The sequence below is a fragment of the Struthio camelus genome, chromosome Z, assembly GCF_040807025.1.
Source record: "Struthio camelus isolate bStrCam1 chromosome Z, bStrCam1.hap1, whole genome shotgun sequence".
Taxonomy (NCBI): Eukaryota; Metazoa; Chordata; class Aves; order Struthioniformes; family Struthionidae; genus Struthio; species Struthio camelus.
The window spans coordinates 52,684,103-52,701,401 of NC_090982.1; the positions used below are offsets into that span (position 1 = coordinate 52,684,103).

At 36.8% G+C, this 17,299-nt stretch overlaps 1 protein-coding gene across 15 annotated transcripts in view; it reads right to left on the reverse strand.

Annotated features, from left to right (window-relative positions):
- Positions 1-1,226: 1,226 nt before the first annotated feature.
- CAST (calpastatin) overlaps positions 1,227-17,299 on the reverse strand; it is a 63,531-nt gene continuing 47,458 nt past the window's right edge. For 8 of the 15 annotated variants that reach the window (XM_068928467.1, XM_068928466.1, XM_068928470.1 and 5 more), the window contains 14 exons: positions 17,014-17,118; positions 16,571-16,672; positions 15,269-15,370; positions 14,165-14,248; positions 13,371-13,418; positions 13,093-13,188; positions 12,431-12,529; positions 11,043-11,144; positions 9,072-9,164; positions 8,115-8,168; positions 7,590-7,679; positions 4,894-4,968; positions 3,470-3,536; positions 1,227-2,623 (listed from right to left, as the gene is read on the reverse strand). In XM_068928467.1, the coding sequence (XP_068784568.1) occupies positions 3,486-3,536; positions 4,894-4,968; positions 7,590-7,679; positions 8,115-8,168; positions 9,072-9,164; positions 11,043-11,144; positions 12,431-12,529; positions 13,093-13,188; positions 13,371-13,418; positions 14,165-14,248; positions 15,269-15,370; positions 16,571-16,672; positions 17,014-17,118 (1,101 nt within the window). In that variant the 3' untranslated portion in view covers positions 1,227-2,623; positions 3,470-3,485. Of the gene's footprint in view, positions 2,624-3,469; positions 3,537-4,893; positions 4,974-7,589; positions 7,680-8,114; positions 8,169-9,071; positions 9,165-11,042; positions 11,145-12,430; positions 12,530-13,092; positions 13,189-13,370; positions 13,419-14,164; positions 14,249-15,268; positions 15,371-16,570; positions 16,673-17,013; positions 17,119-17,299 lie in introns of all 15 variants that reach the window. The other 7 variants (XM_068928465.1, XM_068928479.1, XM_068928469.1 and 4 more) reach the window with 1 other exon arrangement.

Sequence of the window (17,299 nt, forward strand, 5' to 3'; positions counted from 1 at the left end):
AAGAATTCTGAATAGACAGTGCACAAAGTAAGCATACAGGCATTTGTGACCTTATTCAGGTAAATAATTGAAATTGTTTTATAAGTTTTGTTTTCTGATTTCAAATACAGCTTACAATCACTTCTTGAATTGTAATGCCATTGGAAACTCACTGAACTACTAAAATACAAGACTGTTGCCAGAAGTAGTAGACAGGTGCACAGGTAAACCAAAAATAAAAAATAATTTTTTTTTGGGGGGGGGGGGGGGGGAAGGGGGAGTTTAAGTAAGAGATGATATAGTCTTGGAGTAACTGATACCAAACAGGAAGAGCTGAAGACCCAGTATTTCAGGTATTGTTGACTGCTGTATTCTTTAAAACATTTTCAGAGCAAACTGAAAAAGCAATTTCACAAAAAACACCGTTTACAGAGTTCTGGATACAGTATTTCAGTTGTGTGTCACTCTTCCCATCTGCTTATTCTTTTCTGTTGCTATTGCAAGCAGTAACGTTGCTGTTTTCTACTATAACTAACTCCTTCATTTTCAGTTGCAGTTTTTCCAGCTGTTCAACTTTGGGGAAAACTGCCAAGTAGTACTCCCACCAACACAATCCCCTGCCCCAACCACAAACCCCTTCCCCCCCCCCTTTTTTTTTTAATTGAAGAAGCATTGATTATCCAGCATATATCAGGATACATTGCAGCCCTCTCTCTAGAACAGCAGGCATGTTGATATGTCACCTTTCTTAACACTGTAATGTTCACTGATTGAATTGCATGAGCTGACATTAACATTTTAGAACTTCGTATGCCATAAAGAAAAATTGTTTAGAAAACCAGAATTATGTAACACTGAATTTTTTGTATATTCAGAGAACTCTACCAGTTACTGGCATGCTGGGCAAGGGTTCATTAACTCCATCAAAACTAAATGTACCTTCTGTCTCCTAAGAAGGATTGTTTATCATTTGTATACATTATGTTTTAATAAAATTTAATTGGAACTTTTCAGCACAATAAGCAGTAATTTCCTCCTGTACTTATAGCTTAGTCTTTTAGCTGCTTTGTGGCCAAAGCTAGGCCTATCTCTACAGGATGGGATTCAACAATTTATATTTGGTCCTAATTAACTGCTATAGAGCGTTGAAAAGCAAAGTGAAGGGAAAAAAGGTGTAGCAAGATCTTACCTGGACTATAAGGGGCTTCATGGAGCCTTGATGACAAATATTTTGCTTTTTTTAAAAAAAAAAAACACAACAACATTTATTCACTTTTAATATGCTAATTTTAAAAATAATTTTTAAAGGTAGATGTTCCTCTTCTGCCTTTAAATGGCTATTCAGATAATAGCTGAAGATGATGAAAGAAATTACAAACATAACACATTCTAAAAACTTTATTAGTGTGACACAGGTTCTCAATACAGACTGTTAAGTACAGTCAAAATTCTGATTATCCTCCATCTTAAATCTTTGGGCTGTCTGTCTGGAATACTATATACTAGAGTCAGATTTTGATACCCTTACAGATACCATCCCTAACATTACCTTCCTCTGGAAACTACTGGTGAAGTAGTACATGTGTGTAAGGAGGTGCAAAAACATGTTTTACAAGTAATTCAGAGGAAAAAGCTGAGGAATTCAGCACACCGAGGTCCCACAAGCCTGTAAACCCGTAGCAGACTTTGTTAGGGGGTACTTGCTCTTGGTGCCTGCTCTCTTGAGGACCAGCTGCATATTACACTGTTCCTGCAGCATTAACTTCTGCTCTATTCCTGCACTCCCTGCTGGGAGTACTGACAGAGGAACAGAGGCAAGGGCTAGAAACAGTGCAACGATGTCCTGCTGTCGACCTGAGTTTCTCTTTAACCTGTTAAGGCTCATGTACCTTCTTTTTTTCCCCTCTTCTGTGATAACAATGGTGTGTGGTACATAGTGATTTGTATTTGGATCAGTCCTGAGACTCCTGAACTTATGAGATAACAGCACAGATGCAATTGGAAGTAAAAAAGTAAAATTTCTTCTTTTCTAGTGGTTTTTTGGTCGTTTTAACTATGGTTAAGGCATCATCCAAAATTTATCTTTCTAATAAACTGCTTCATCAGGGGCATCTATCACCAGTTTCTCATTCTTTAGCTATCCACAGCCTATCTATGGTTTCTTACCAGGAACTGCCTTGAGGAAATACTTTATACAGCCAAGCTGAGGATAAGTCAAGCTCATTACATTCCAGAATTCTTAATGCTTTCACTGCAACATTAACAACGCTAGCACATACTTATCAACTTTTCTGAGATTTACAGGCACTATGTAGAGATTATGTGCAAAAGTTTGCAATTTTTTTCTTTTGGCATTGCTATTAATTTATGAAATATATTTCTTACAAATATAAAGCATCCTTTCCCTCCTAGAACTGAAGAAAATTACAAGAATTCAAAATGTATCAGTACAATAAAATGAATGGCTAAAAAAAAAAAAATCTTAATCCATTACTGGAAAAAAAGAAAATATGAAAAACCTCCAGCAAATACCACTGTACAAAAACCACCCAGAATAACCCCATGTTTTTTGCATCAGCTTTTGTTCTTCAGGAATAATTATCCCGCAGCAGAAAGAAGACTTTTTACACCATGTGCCAAGATCCTGGAAGCAAAAAAAAAAAAAAAAAAAAAAGTTAAGAAATTAAATGAAAGAAGATAAGCATAAAGCACATTAGCTTGGAAAAAAATTGCTGAATAGATCAGAGAAGAATTATCAGAAACACAGACATTCAGAGAAAGGAAGAAATCCAGGAAGAAGTAATATCAAAAGCCATTAGGTCTTGTTTGAAAGTGATACTACAGTAAGGTCAGTTCATGGAAGTAGTCAAGCAAACTGCTAAGTGATGAGTATGAGAGACTGTAATTACCTACACTTGTATTAAGGATGTGATCAAGCTAAATATAAAGAAATATACAGTAATAGTGGAACAAAGGTATAGAACAGGGCTATACGTAAGCCAAGAACAGAACACTGAAACCTGCTATACCTGTCAGCTTAGTTGTGATTTTTTTTTTTTTTTAAATACCTGTTCTGGACACTGTTCCAAAATTAGCCTGGTAGAGAAGTAATGAAACAAGCTCACTGTCCCACAGATAAAAATAATCAGTGGAAATAGACTTGGTCTTAACTACTCTGAATAAAGGTCTTACTGGGGAAGCAGTAGGAGTGACAAGCCTTAGAACACTTAAAATTGTATGAACTTAAGGAAATTGAGCTAAAGGAAGTAACTCTTCACCAACTGTGGGGAGAGCGAGAGAGAGAAAAAAAAAAACTAGCATGTCTCTTTCTGCTTAGGATTCTCTACAATGAAGTTTAAAATCATCCCAAGTATTTTCTCTCTCAGTGAGCCACCTCCTCATTTTAGTTAGGAGTGTCACTGAGAGTTAACTTTTAACGCTTAGGTAAATTGTCTTTATAGTAGTTCAGAGAATAGACAAGAAATCTCACCCGATAACGTCAACGTTTAGCTTGTTTTCTGCTTCTCAGATTTGCTGCTGGAGGACTGTTCCCTTGCCTAAAGGGAAAAAAGATGCATGAGACAGACAGTAAGAAACTATGAACAAAGCTAAACTTTGAAATAAAACAGTGACAGATACTCATCCGAAGTCACAGTTCAAACATAAATATGATGTGCCCAGGAAATACAGATAATTTAGCAAGAGCATTTGTAACTTTTTGTGCATATTTATCTTCATTGTTCCTCCATCACTTATTTTATTTCAGAGTTTGTGGCTGACCTCTTCATACCCTATTTCTTGACATCATCTATCCTATGTTAGTGATCCAGTCACAGTTCGGAACTTAAAAAACCATACTCTTCCGAATAGGAGTTCCAGATCTCCCAATTTTACCTTGAAAACTGCGCAACAGCTCTGTTGTTACACAAAAGCAATGGGCAGCAATTTTATAGTGAAAAAAACACTCCTACACTGCAATCACTTAAATACAAAATTTCTACAGCAGATATGTTATTGTTTGATTCAGACATCTATCTGCATCTATTTCTCAGGATAGTGAGAGAACAACTTGATAGGAGAAGTTTCTTCCTAAATCCATTTTTTAACCAAAATCTATTTTCTGTATTTCTAGATCACAAAGAAAAAAAAAAGCAAGCAACATGATTAATTTTTTTAAATGCATCTTTTAAAGAAATTACTTCCTCCCTTTTCTACTAGATTCATTCTTCGTACTTATTTATGAATATATGTAGGGCTTTATTCATTTTTAAAAATAAATTATGATAAAAAGTTGAGAAGTGTGGTTGAAACAGTCATTTTCAGGATGTTATTATTTAAAATTGTCAAACTACTCCAGTTTTGTAGAAAATAATAGCATTTTATGTTTATGCTTAATTCATAAAGGGAACATCGCTGTGTTAAGAGCTGAACACAGGGTTTTGGAAATAAAAGAGAACAACGTCAGTGGCTGCAGGAGAGAAAACAGTTTCTTCTAGGTAAGAAACGGAACGATTTGAGAAACCATTGCAGAATAAAGAAACAGAAGGGAAAAGTGATGGGGTCCAGAGGCAAGCATAGGCCTGCGAAGTGTGACGGTCTTAGATCAGCAAATACCACAGCGAGGAGTCCGAGCATTACATGGAACATACACAGAGCCCCTGTGTGGAAGGCCACATGAATGCCAGCTACTTTTTCTTGAAAGAAAGATTTTTAGCCCCTATTTATCTAAAAATCCCTTGAAATAGGCAGGTGCTTTTCTCTCAGATACATACATAAATGGATCAAGTTGAGTTTACTACTATAAAACTTTCCGCAAACTAATACCCAGATAATAGGAATCCAAATTCCAGTTGCCCATCTTCGCATTTATACTGCATGATAACCCTTACTATCCATATGGTAATGTGAACATACCTTTTTAGGATCTTTGGGTTTTCTCTCCTCCTTTGGGGTTGGTTTAGTGGTGGTGGTGGTCTTTCCACTTTTGTCCTACACTCCAGAGAACAAAATAATTACAGTTACAAACAGATCAGAGAAACAGTGGTCACTCCTCCATGATACCTGCCATAACGAATTATTTTAGATGTGGATTGTAAGGTGGGAGAGTTCAATTGCACATACATGTAACTACTTCCTTAATCCAAAGAAAGCTAGAATCTGGAGCTTTGTTTAATATTGGGGAGACCAGGGCACCAGGAAGCAAACAAAGATGATACAGCTGATATATTTGGGCAGATATTGTGTTTAGTACAAAGCAATAATATTGCACCAGAAGATTTGCTCTGAAGTTCACAACCAAATAAACTACCCTTATATTGTATTTAAAAATATCAAGATTATGTTTTAATTGAGCCATCTCAGGATTCACTGTCAAAGCCAGCCATGACTGTTAGCACCTGGGTATCTCCCCCGACCTGAGGGACACAGAATTAGTTTTCTTTCGGTATAAGTTACCGTATCTAGCTGTGCTGATCTAAAATTGCCTTCTAGAATAGGATGGTTTTGAAAAAAAAACCACTGTCATGCAAGAGTGTAGCTAAAGGGATCAGGGTGCACAGTACTGAGAAAGTATTGATTAAAAATATGCCATAATGCCATCAACTGCTAGGATACTCAGAACAAATTCAAAAAAATATATACACCAAGCAACTATTTTTCAGGGAAAGGGGACAGAATTTATTTGGAGACTAACCGATTACACTACGTGAGAGAACGTGAACCATAAAATTGGCTTTTACAGTTCCCAAACATTTTAATGTGGCAACAATTCAACATTTGTAGTAAGCCTATTATTTATTAATAAATGGGCATACCGAGAAAAGGCCTCAATTGATGCCAACCAGAAGGTATTAGATCTTCCTATGGAAGAGCTAATGGATTCCTATAGATGAACATGCCGATTGGTCAGAGGAGCTTATTTAGGAATGGAGTCATCTCCCCCTGGGAATTGCATCTGATTTGAATTTTAGTTTCAAGGCTTTTTCTTTTCCTTTTTTTTTTTTTTTTTTTTTTTAACTTACTGGTAGAGGGGAGCAACAAACATAAGCATAAAAGCACAGAACAGGACCATAATCAATATTTTAAGTATGAACAAACTTGTAATTCTCTTTTCGTAACTGGGTGCTTTGTGGTATAAGCTTAAGGAAACTTACTCAGAATTCCCTTGGGAACTGGTTACGCTGCCATGGCTGCGTCTGTCAGAGGGAATTAAGTTTTGACTACTAGTATAGTGGATTGCTCAAAAACAAGGCAAATTCAAGCCTTATTTCTTTCTTCCTTCTTCTCACAGGACATGCCAGTGCAGACTGGCTGGAAGCAAGCAGGTGACTATTGCAGGAATAAGGCAGGGACTGACTGGTAGGAGTTGGTAGCAGGGTAGAGACAACTGCAGCTGCTTTAACCAGCTAAGTGAAAAAAAACATTCACCACCAAAAAAAAAAAAAGAAAAAAGAAAAAAGAAAAAAAGATGTTTAGCATTTCTTTTCCCTGTAGGTAAGGGACCTGGGCATAGAATGGAATTTGTCACTTACAAGACAAGGGAGCAAATGGCTAACAAGGAGTTACTGGTTCTTGATTACAGTTTGAGTACTTGTAGAAAACAAAGGAGTCCAGGATTTTAGCACCACTATCCCCCAAACTCCCCCAAACTGCCGTAGTGTGCCCCTAGGCTCCTCTGCCAAGGAATCGTGAAAGAAGACTGCAGTTTTCTGCCAAGTTCCAACAGGTACAGCAGATGTCTTAAAGTCAAGACAAGACCTCTCCCCCTGTCCAGGCTCAAGGCAACAAATGCTAGGCTGAGGGAGAGCAAGCAGAAAGCAAGTTTCATAGTGCTTCTATGCTTCTACCCAAACCTGGATCAAATATCAGTCTCCTCTTTTAAATCATTTTCCAGCACAATCATCCTTTTTCACACATGTAAGCATAACGCCATCCTCATGTCGATGGCTTCCAGATCTATGCAGCTAACGCCGCTACTTCATTTCATACAGCCTCACTTTCTCACTACTTTGCTGGAAGAAGTCTGACAGAAGTCAGCCAGCTGTTTTTAAGTTGACGGCAGGACAAATAAACGCTTCATTTCTCACTACAACCCCTCTCCAAACCATTGCTTCCTCTTTATTGTCAACTCTATCGTTTTCCCTAACATGTATCGAGAACTCTTTTTTCAAACTCTGTCATCTTCTCTCTGCAAAACCCCTCTTGAACTGCTTCTCTGTTCCAGCCTACAACTATTCCTAGGTAGTGCATGCATGCAGTCATTAAAAACTGTCTTTCTCCTCTTCCTTTTTCTTTTCTTTTTTTTTTTTTTTTTTTAACTCTAATCTGTACAAAATCTGTTACCAGAATTCCCTACTCATCTCACATCTCCTAGCCTGTCTTACCTCTCTAAAAGACCCTGAATATCTCAAACCTACTTCTCTCCAAACATTTAGTATATAAGAAGAAACTTCAAACTTTCATTAAAAAAAAAAAAAATCAGACAATCATTACATCTTGACAGCACCTTCCAAAGAGGCCAGCTTTAAACCTAAATTGCAAAGACATGTAAAGAAAATTCATGGATTAGCTAAAAAAAAGTTTATTTTGCAAGATGGCAGAAAATGTCCTACCTTTGAGTGCTGTGGTGTGGCAGGAGCCTTCGCACATGTATCAAAGTCACCTGATAGAGCATCAATAGCTGCAGAGTCATCTGTAGGCTTCTGCAATAATTATGATTCTGATACATACAATTTTCTGATTCATACAACATGCACTACTTCCTGACAGCCAATTAATTTTTCAGGTATTTAAGCCCAGTTTAATCATCCTTTTCTTAATAAAAGATATCGTAGCTCTACGCAAATGTTAAAAGAGGTGTCTATTTGACGTTCCCAAATCACGTAAGTTTTGAATACTGAGTCTTAATACCCCTAGTACGTTATGCACTAAAACTGTACATATTCTGAAGAGTTACCAGTAAGAAAAAATTTACCGTCCACACTGCTACAATTACCCACTGCATTCAACAGTATTTGTGAGAATTTGCTATAAAAGTCATGCCTTGAGTCTACAGTGACACCACTTTGGGGAAAAAAAAAAAAAATCAGCGCACATAGGATGGAACAAATATAGCACAAAAATATAGTAAGTTTTACCTTTTTTTCCTTTGGTTTCACATCATCTTTCGCTGTTGGCTCTACCGGTTGATCCTTTAAAAGGAGAAAGATTTCATCCTCCTTTTGAGCTGGTCAGATTAGTTTTAGCATACAAGTACTTACGTATTACATTTGGAATGTACAGATGACCAAGAAAAAAATCAAACCTTTCTGAACTAATTTCTTCATTTCTCATGCTATGTGGCTATCCCAAAGCCCCTTCATAATCTATTTTCATGATCTGTTTTTTTGATTGCATGTCTGTGGTCTCACCTTTCTATCCTTGTAATCATACTTCTTCTACTGGAAGAATAGTTTCTTGCAGCTCCCTCTTGGTGGACAAGATTAAATCACTGTCAGTGACTCGTCAGAGTGAATGACAGTTCCACAGGGCTGTAAGTATTTCATAATCTGAATAACGCTCTCTGCCCCCGAATGTAAAAATATTTTGAATGAAGAAGCATCATTAGCCACAGCATACAAAAATCTCCTGTTTACCCGAGACTATAATGCCAAGCTTTTTAAGGGGGACTCCCTATTTGTTTACCTGGTTTTCCTGAGCGCTTACAACACTGCGCCTGTTTAACTGGAATCTCTACTGCTGAATCTCCAGCTTTGGTTGATTGTAATTGGTTGGTTTAAAGTGTTTACCTGTTCAGACCGCCCAATTCAGAAGAAAAAAAAAAAAGAAAGAAAAAAGAAACAAACAAACCCAAATCTAAAACTGTTCCTTTTTTCTTTCATTTCTTTTTTCCTTTTCAAAGCAAATGTATACAATGATTTGGAGAGCTATTCTAAGTATACATCCTCAACTCTAATACATGAATATAATTCATACACTTACTCAGCTCCACTGTTCTCCTCTGAGTTCCAGAGATGGCAAGACTGGCTCATACGTACAGATTTCTAGTGTTGCAGTAAAATTGCTAAATAAAAACTAACAAAGCTTCTGCTTACCTGTCCACCCGACTCCAGAAGTTTCTGATAGTCTGGTGGGATAGTATCATCTCTTTCTCCAAGTTTGTCTCTGTGTTCAGATTTAGCCTTTTCCTGAAATTATTTAATTTGTAACAACTTTAATACTGGTATCTTTTATTGGTACTTTGAGATGCTAATCAACAACTGCAATAGTTACAGGTTCTTCTCTATTATGCAGGATATCCCAGTTTGACAAATTAGTAGAAATGCTAGAAAGATTAGCAAAAAATACATTAGAGAGTTCATTAAGCTTGAATACATGAGGACAGAAGCATTTTTTGAAATTAAAAGTTTAGAATTATTGGAAATAACCATATATTTATTCCACCATGAGGAGTGTATGACATGTACAAAACTTTCTAAATTACTAGCTGTCAATGGATGTACACTTTTAATAAGTTAAAAATATATATACACAGCAGCATCGCAACATAAAGAAAACAGTTATGCCAACTGTCCGTTCTGCTTTTCAACAATATGACTAAAAAAAAAATTATTCTACACTTCCACACTGAAGCTCATCCATGCACTGCAGCTCATCCATGCACTGCAGCAGCTTAAAACACAAAACTGACATTCTCGTGATGTCTTAGCCATGAATGTGTCTGAGCATCTGTGGCCTAAGAGAAGGCACTTCTCCACCTAACACCAAACTGATCAAGGCTGGCTTACACGTCTTACCAGACTTAGGAGGCAGAGACAGCTTCAAACACAACACTACTAGAGGACAGAGCACCACAGGCTCCTGTGTACCACAAGGAGGGCAGCATTCATCACACTGAGTTTATTTTTCTATTTATACTGCTTTTATTTCTGACAAGCATAGCAGGAACATGCCAAATATAACAGCTGATTTAGATTCAAATAGGTTTTTAAGCATGTTGCTGAAGAATATTTTTGTATTTGTAAAAAACCAACCTTTTATGGAACTTTTTTTTTTCTAAACTGAAATATTTCATCCAGTATGAGCGTCTTCCATGCTTTTAAAACACCAACACAAAAAGAAAGCTGGGTTCCTACAGCTACACTGCCACTGAGGCACAGAAATCACTGAGATCTCACACATGAACAGTTGCTATGGCAAGGAACCACACTGTAACCATAACATATAAGCCTTTTCATAATGAGGCAAAATATCTCCACACTGGAAGTCTGTCCTGAGATTAGGGGAAAAAAAAAATCTTCTTTCAGTTCCCACCCTAAAATGTAATTATGGGCAGCTTATGGTCATTTTTTCCCCAATAATGTTCTTTAACTTTAGTCCTGTTTATAGTGTACTACTACTACGCAGAGATGCATCCACTTTTCTCTGGCATTTTCTTATGAGCAGAAATTTGCCACCTTTTTGGCTAAACACACATCATTGTTATAGCCAACTTTCACGCTTAATGGAATGCTTTAAAATTAAGGCCTTTATACAACTGTAAGGAGAAAGATTGTATTAAAAAAAACAGGAATAAACAAATGAAAGAACAAAACTGAATACATTAACATGTCTGTTGATAAACTAGATGTTTGTGAGGTTATACAATTCAACTAAGTTTCACAAAAAGACGACCATAAAATTCACTTTAGAAACAAAGGAAGAAAGAAAGGCACTGAAGTGAAATTATTGCAAATTTCTCCTAACATTTCAACTATCACCTCAAAATGTCTAAGATATATTAACTAATTCCACATTTATCACAAAACTCACAAACAATGCAGTTGATTCAAGAGTGTATGCTGAGAAGCAAAAAACACAAAAGTGAACTGATTAATACAGCTACACGAGGTACAAAATTAATATAGGACTAAGATTACTTGAAAAAAACATATCTGAAAATCACGTGCCATGTACTCCCATGAGGAATACTGTAGTATACTACTTTTTAAAAAAAAATCCCTATAAAATAAAGTCAATGTCTCAGTTCTTTCAGGCAGCACAAATTTCAGAACGTCTTTTATTACCTTTACTTCATCCACAACTGGTTTGTTCTCATCAGGGTCAGGTTCTCTTTGTCCCAAGGAATCAGACAGGAGATCTAAGGCTTCATCCATCTCTTTTCCTCCCTACCAAAGTATAAACATATTTGCAAAAGCAAATCGGCTGTAAAAATAATTTAGTTCATCAAGCTAAAATAAATACTGACTAATGAACTGTTAACTTCAGCAAACAATGAACAATCAACTCCGCCTCTGTAATTGCAACGCACTGGTAATAGCACATATAATAGCTGGAAAAAAATTACAGGTTATTTAGACCTAGAGAGCATATAATTTCAGGAAAGGGTTACAGAGTTGATTCTAATGCCTTTCTTTTGTTATGCATAAGCCAAACTGATCTAATGAAACTAGTTCTACAAGAAGGTTATATTTCATAGGTGCCATTCATTTTGCAAACATCATTATCAGTGCAGATTAGCTGCTAAGCAAGTGTCAGTCTGAATTCACATTTTTAACAGTTAAATGTAATAATATTTAAAAATTTTAAATTCAAAACTTTTTAAAGTTAAATTTGACTGAATTAAAACTGAATTAAAATATTTTATCTTCAATATGTAGGGTCTTTTGCTTATTCATGCCAGTTTTATTCAAACGCTGGTTAGGAAAAAAGAAAAAGGGACCTTAAACGGAACAAAACCTAGGTGGGAGGAGTTTCTTTTATTCCCTTCTCAATTAGATTGAAAACACTAGAGGGAGCTCTCACTGCACAAATCAAGAAAGAAAAAGGAAGAGACATGCAACATTATTGTTTAATGCAATTTAGGAAAGTCCTCCTGCTACTGAAAAGGAGGTTATGGAACTGCCTTTTCCACCATTAACCTTGAACTCATTCTTTTATAGGCTTCAGAGATGACTTTGCCACTATGCCAATGACTATGCTACCATTTTTTGAAATGCTGTCACTAGCCAACCACAAAAAGAATGACATGGTTCAACAAAAGGCCAACCTGCCCAAAAATGAAACCAGCTGCAGGTAGATATTATCCGCATCTACCCACAGAAATGAAACGCACAAATCCACTCAGGTCCTCTGTAATTCTGGAGGAATCTACATAGGGATGGGCACTTCTTCCAAGTGCAGATGATGGGTTTTCAAAAGCAAACTGAAATACACCATAAAATGGAATTCAGACTACACAGATGAAACAGTCTTAACATTCAGCTGAACATGAAGATGAAATGTCCATGAAATCTCAAACTCTTTTTCCAGAGAAAGCTTTTTTCAGCCAATAGCCTGTCTTATCAATAAATGATTTAAATTTGCAACACTCTACTGGTAAAACTGGTCTGACCATACCTCCCATTTCCCTTCATCACTCAGATCTGAGTTGGAACTAAAAAGTGTTGCTTACTGAGGTAGAAGCTGGAGGAGCTGCTGCGTGCACTGAAAAAACTGTAGCAGCAGAGACAACTTCAGAGGAATCTGTAGGTATTTTACCCTCTTTGGTTTTCTGAAACAAGACACAGCATTAGTAGTAGTAGAGAGCGCTAAGGGAAGAAGTAAATCCCATGAACGTGAAATGTAAAGTCCATACAGTTTATTTCTAGGATATTATTTTTCTTAGAAGCTCAGCCTGTTTCAGATAAAACCCCTTCCTGAGAAGCCCTGTACATTTATTCAGTATCTGTTTGCTCATGTTCAATCTTCCATCTCAACTAATGGGTCAAACCCCGGCTTAGCTGAGGTCAAAGGGAAAAAACATGACTTAGGAGGAGGTAAGATTTCACCAAGCTTGTCTATAACCCTAAATAACACTTTTAAAATCTCAACTACTAGGCAGCATTAATGCAAGCAACTGGTAAAAAGATAAGACAACTAATTTATCTTTTTTTCCCCCTCACGATTAAAGTCTTGGTCTCTATTTTACTTATTTATTGTAAGAAAACTATTTTTAGCTTTTTATTTATCAAATTTTATTTAAGAAAATTTACATAAATTTTAAGGAAAACAGAAAAATCAAGATTATTGACACAACTCGAAAATAAAACAACATCAGAAATCAAGTATACTCACCTTTATTACAGTTGGTGTAGGTAGTGGTGCAGAAGGGGCTGGAGAAGAGGAAAATCCTTTTGTCAAACCTTCTAAAAGATCGTTTTCACTCATAGGCTATCATTGAATAGGAAAAAAAAAGTTTTTTAAGCCTTTTCAACTATTAAAAGTATAGTTTAGTCATGAGGTAACAACTCTACGGTATAACTCCACTTTAGGAGTAGAAACTGGGAAAGCTTACTAACGTTTGAGTAAGTAATCAACTGATAAAACAGTTATCTGGATATCCACTTATTTACCTGAGGTTTTTCTTCAGGTTGTGGCAAGAGCGTTCTTCCGTCTTTATCCTACAAAAGATAAAGCCCCTTACTTTAAAAGGGAGTCTTTAAATGACCCTGCAACACAAGTATTCTGAGAGAATTCACAGAATGACAAGTAACTACTACACAGAAAAATGATCTAACTAGTAACCTCTACTGCTGTTATCCACTGCGTCATTCAAAAATACAGGTCCTGTAACTTAAAAATAGAGCTGAGTGCCAAAAAGCAATTTGAAATGTGGGATTCTGAGCTCCCCCACTTAGTGTTTCAATTTCCACAGAAATGGCATTATTGATACATAAATTCCCAACTTCCAGCTTTATATCAATATTCCTAGACGCAGAGTCCAGAAAGGCTCAATCTTCTCACATTGGCAGCTGTGGCAGGTGATGTGCGAGTTTTGGTTATACCTAAGCATCCTGTTTATGTCAAATGAGTCGTGTGGTGATGCTTGTAAAAATACCACCTTGAAATGTTTTTAAAGAGGTACAATAAATCACAATTTATTAAGTTATTCTAAAACACAGAAAGCTAATGAAAGACTCCCAGTGCACTAATCTCAGTCAAAATTATTTATAGGTAGGTATCTTTACTTAAACCACTTCTATGAATATATAGGCATCTAATGAAAGATGTCAGACATTCAGAAACTACAAACACCAATGCTTATATACTATAATAATGCCTGAAGTAAACACCAACATTCAATAATGAAATGGAGCGTCAGCTTCATCCATATATACTGAAGGAAGAAAGGAAAGTAATGAATTACTTTTGCTTCTCTTAATCTGTACTCTGGAGGAATTGTTTCTTCATCTTCACCCAGTTTTTCCCGTTCTTCCTGTTTGGTTTTCTCCTAAGAGGGGAAAAAAAAAAAGAAGTTAACCATAACTGAACAGGAATGGATACAAGCAAGCTCTGAACGTCTTTGGTCTACTGATTCTAATTAGGTTTTTTTAATTCAGTCTAACTGCCAAATAAAAATCTCAAGCAAATTTAAAAAGCCCTCTTGGGAAGGGGTTGGCTTCTCAACCTGTTTTTTCTCTGCCTGTTTCTCTCTGCATAAATCAGGAGTAGTTCTAGCTAGCTCCATAAAGATCAACAGAATTAAGTAAATAGACAAGCACAGACCAGTAGCAAAAGAGCACCGGATCTCCGAGCACTAATTCTTTGAAATGCACTCAACAGCTATCTGGACTGTGTGCAAATGAAGGCTAAACAGTGGAAACGGTAGCTGGATTCATAAACGATTAACCCTGTACAAACAACCTTGGAAGACAACTAAGAAAAGGTAGTAAAGCCAACTTTGGACACTTTCTGCTGACAGAGTGCCAGCACACCAGAATAGTTGTCCTCTCTTTTTCACTGCATTCGATACCATCTGGCTCATGGCCTGCAGTGGCAAAGGGAAGCATTCAGATTGTTTAAACAGCATCCCACAAGACAGAATAAAGCTATTTCAGTAACTTACATAGGGCTCCCTGTTAAAATTATAGTCAATGAAAAAAACAAACACTTATAAACCAGCCCTGATTTACGCAACTCATAAATTTGGTTGCTTTTGAAAAAGGGCTAAACTATGTGCTATTTCTAATGTGCATTTTAGTTCTGCTTTGCCTCAGCACTAAGGCACTAAGCAGACGTAATTTTCAGAGGCTGAGATCATGTATTACAATGAGAAAAACAATAAAGAAAATGCACTCTGTGCAAATTCTGCAAGTACTTTCTAAGCAGAACACAGTTGGTTTCATGAGTAAATTTTGTTTTAAAGTAGTGAAAAAATTATCTCTAAATTGTTCAGCCTGAGCAAATACAACAACACTGAAGATAACTACATTAACAAGGTATTTTTTGTGAGGTTGGATTATTTTTCTACCTTAACTTTATCCACAGCAGGTTTCTTCTCTTCTGGGTCAGGCTCCCTCTTTCCTAGACTACTAGACAAGGCTTCCAAAGCTTCATCTGCCTCATGACCAACCTGTAAGGGTATTGACACAGTCAAACAGGACTCCTGGTTTGGAATTCAGCTGCAGCTGAAGCGACATGTTCATAAAGAAATACTATCACCTTCAGTCACACATTAAGTAAGGTAAACGTGGAGAAATAAAAAACTGTAATGCCTCTTTCCCCGGTTGTCTTCACGTACTTGGTATCTGCTCGGTTCAAGGTATAAGGGAACTTTGAAAGGGGTTTGCTCTGTAAATGCTCTCTTTCCAGAGACTCATTTACTGCTAAAACCTCCTGCAAGGTTAAGTAGGGCAATTACAGGTAGAATTCGTCTTCTACTGCAGTATTTACTAAGTTGGCAAACAGCATCTCTTTTATAGGATTAAAAGGCTAGAAGAGACCATGACAACTGTCACTCTGACTTCCTCTATTAAGAAGGTCATAGATCTTCTGCGTTCAGTTGGTATTTGACTGATACCATGTTATTTGGAAAGCACTCAGCCTGTGCTGGGAACCGCCAGGCTAAAGAACTCGCCCGAGGAACCTGAAGGGGTCACCCAACTACCCAGGCTGGTGAGCTGGCTCCCCAGTTTCAACCCTGTAACTGTGGCCTGTATCTCAAATGAAGGACACCTGCTTAGACTAAAAAATATATTGTGGACCTATTCTATCAAGTACCCAATTTAATAGTGTTCTGATGATCTTTATTTACTCCTCCCAATCACAGACTGATGCAGATTGGCTTTAATTATGCTAAATTCACTTAATTCTTTAACAATCAGGTTCTGCAACAAGCTGTTCCCTTGTTCTGTCTGAAACCAGTAAGAACGGTAGAACTACAGGTACCAAGTTCCCTTTCACACATTAGCTTCATTCAAAAAACCTCCCTGGAACAAATATCTCAGTAATTCTTGAGACATACAGCAAATGTAGCTCCCAGGTGGTTCAATAGGTAGTTCATGCAATGTAAAGCAAAAAACCACTTCTATCTCCTTAGCTAGATGGAAAATATTCAAAATGTTGAGCATCAAGTCATTATAATTTTTATCACTTTTTTTTTTTATTGCAAGAAGTGCCAATGTGTTGTGTTGCAGGGATCTATTATGCGGTTAACTCTACAGAGGAAGAATATGCATTACTGAAATAAACCCCTTGACAACATGCTATTATCATTGTATAAATAAAGCACTGAGTTTTCCTTTAGCACCCGCTGAGGCTGCTAACTACTCACTGAAGAAACAGCTGATGGAGCTGAAGACTGCACAGTGCAAGCTGTGGCACGAGGAACTACTTCATCCTTAATAGTTTTTGCAGGCACAGGAGCTGAAGGCTTCTGAAACAGAACAAATGCATTGCATTTTATTGACTGTGCTAATAAACGTACCTGTTGAACAGCTTTTTAAATAAAGCACAAAAAGAAAAAGAAGGCCTAGAAGCCTAGCTAGAAGCCCTGGAATTAAATATTAAATGCCAAGCAGAGTTTTCAACACAAGTAATAACTGAAATATTCCACATTCCACTGAAGGCAATAGAAAAGAAATAAAACAAAAAAAACCACACACACACAGAAACAGAAGAAAGAAAAGAAAATATTTTTCCTGAAACAGCAGTAACATTATCCAGTCTTAGCAAAATTATCAGCGTCAGCATTTTTACCGAACAGGAGAGACATACTTCAGACATGCTGCTGGGCTTCGACGGTTTGGACTCTGCTGCAGGCTGTACAGGGCGGGCAAAATCTTTTGAAAATTCATCAGCAAGATCAGATTCACTCAAAGGCTGCAAAAAAGGACATATGTAGCATGGGGGACTCACTGCTTTTTTTTTTAATTTATTTTTTTTCCTAAGAATTATACTTTAACTTTTCAGAGAGTAGACAAACTTTTGTGGCCTATACAGAAACAACCTTTCGCGGTTACAGAGAACAAACAGAATGAATTCCACAGTGCATAAAATTAGG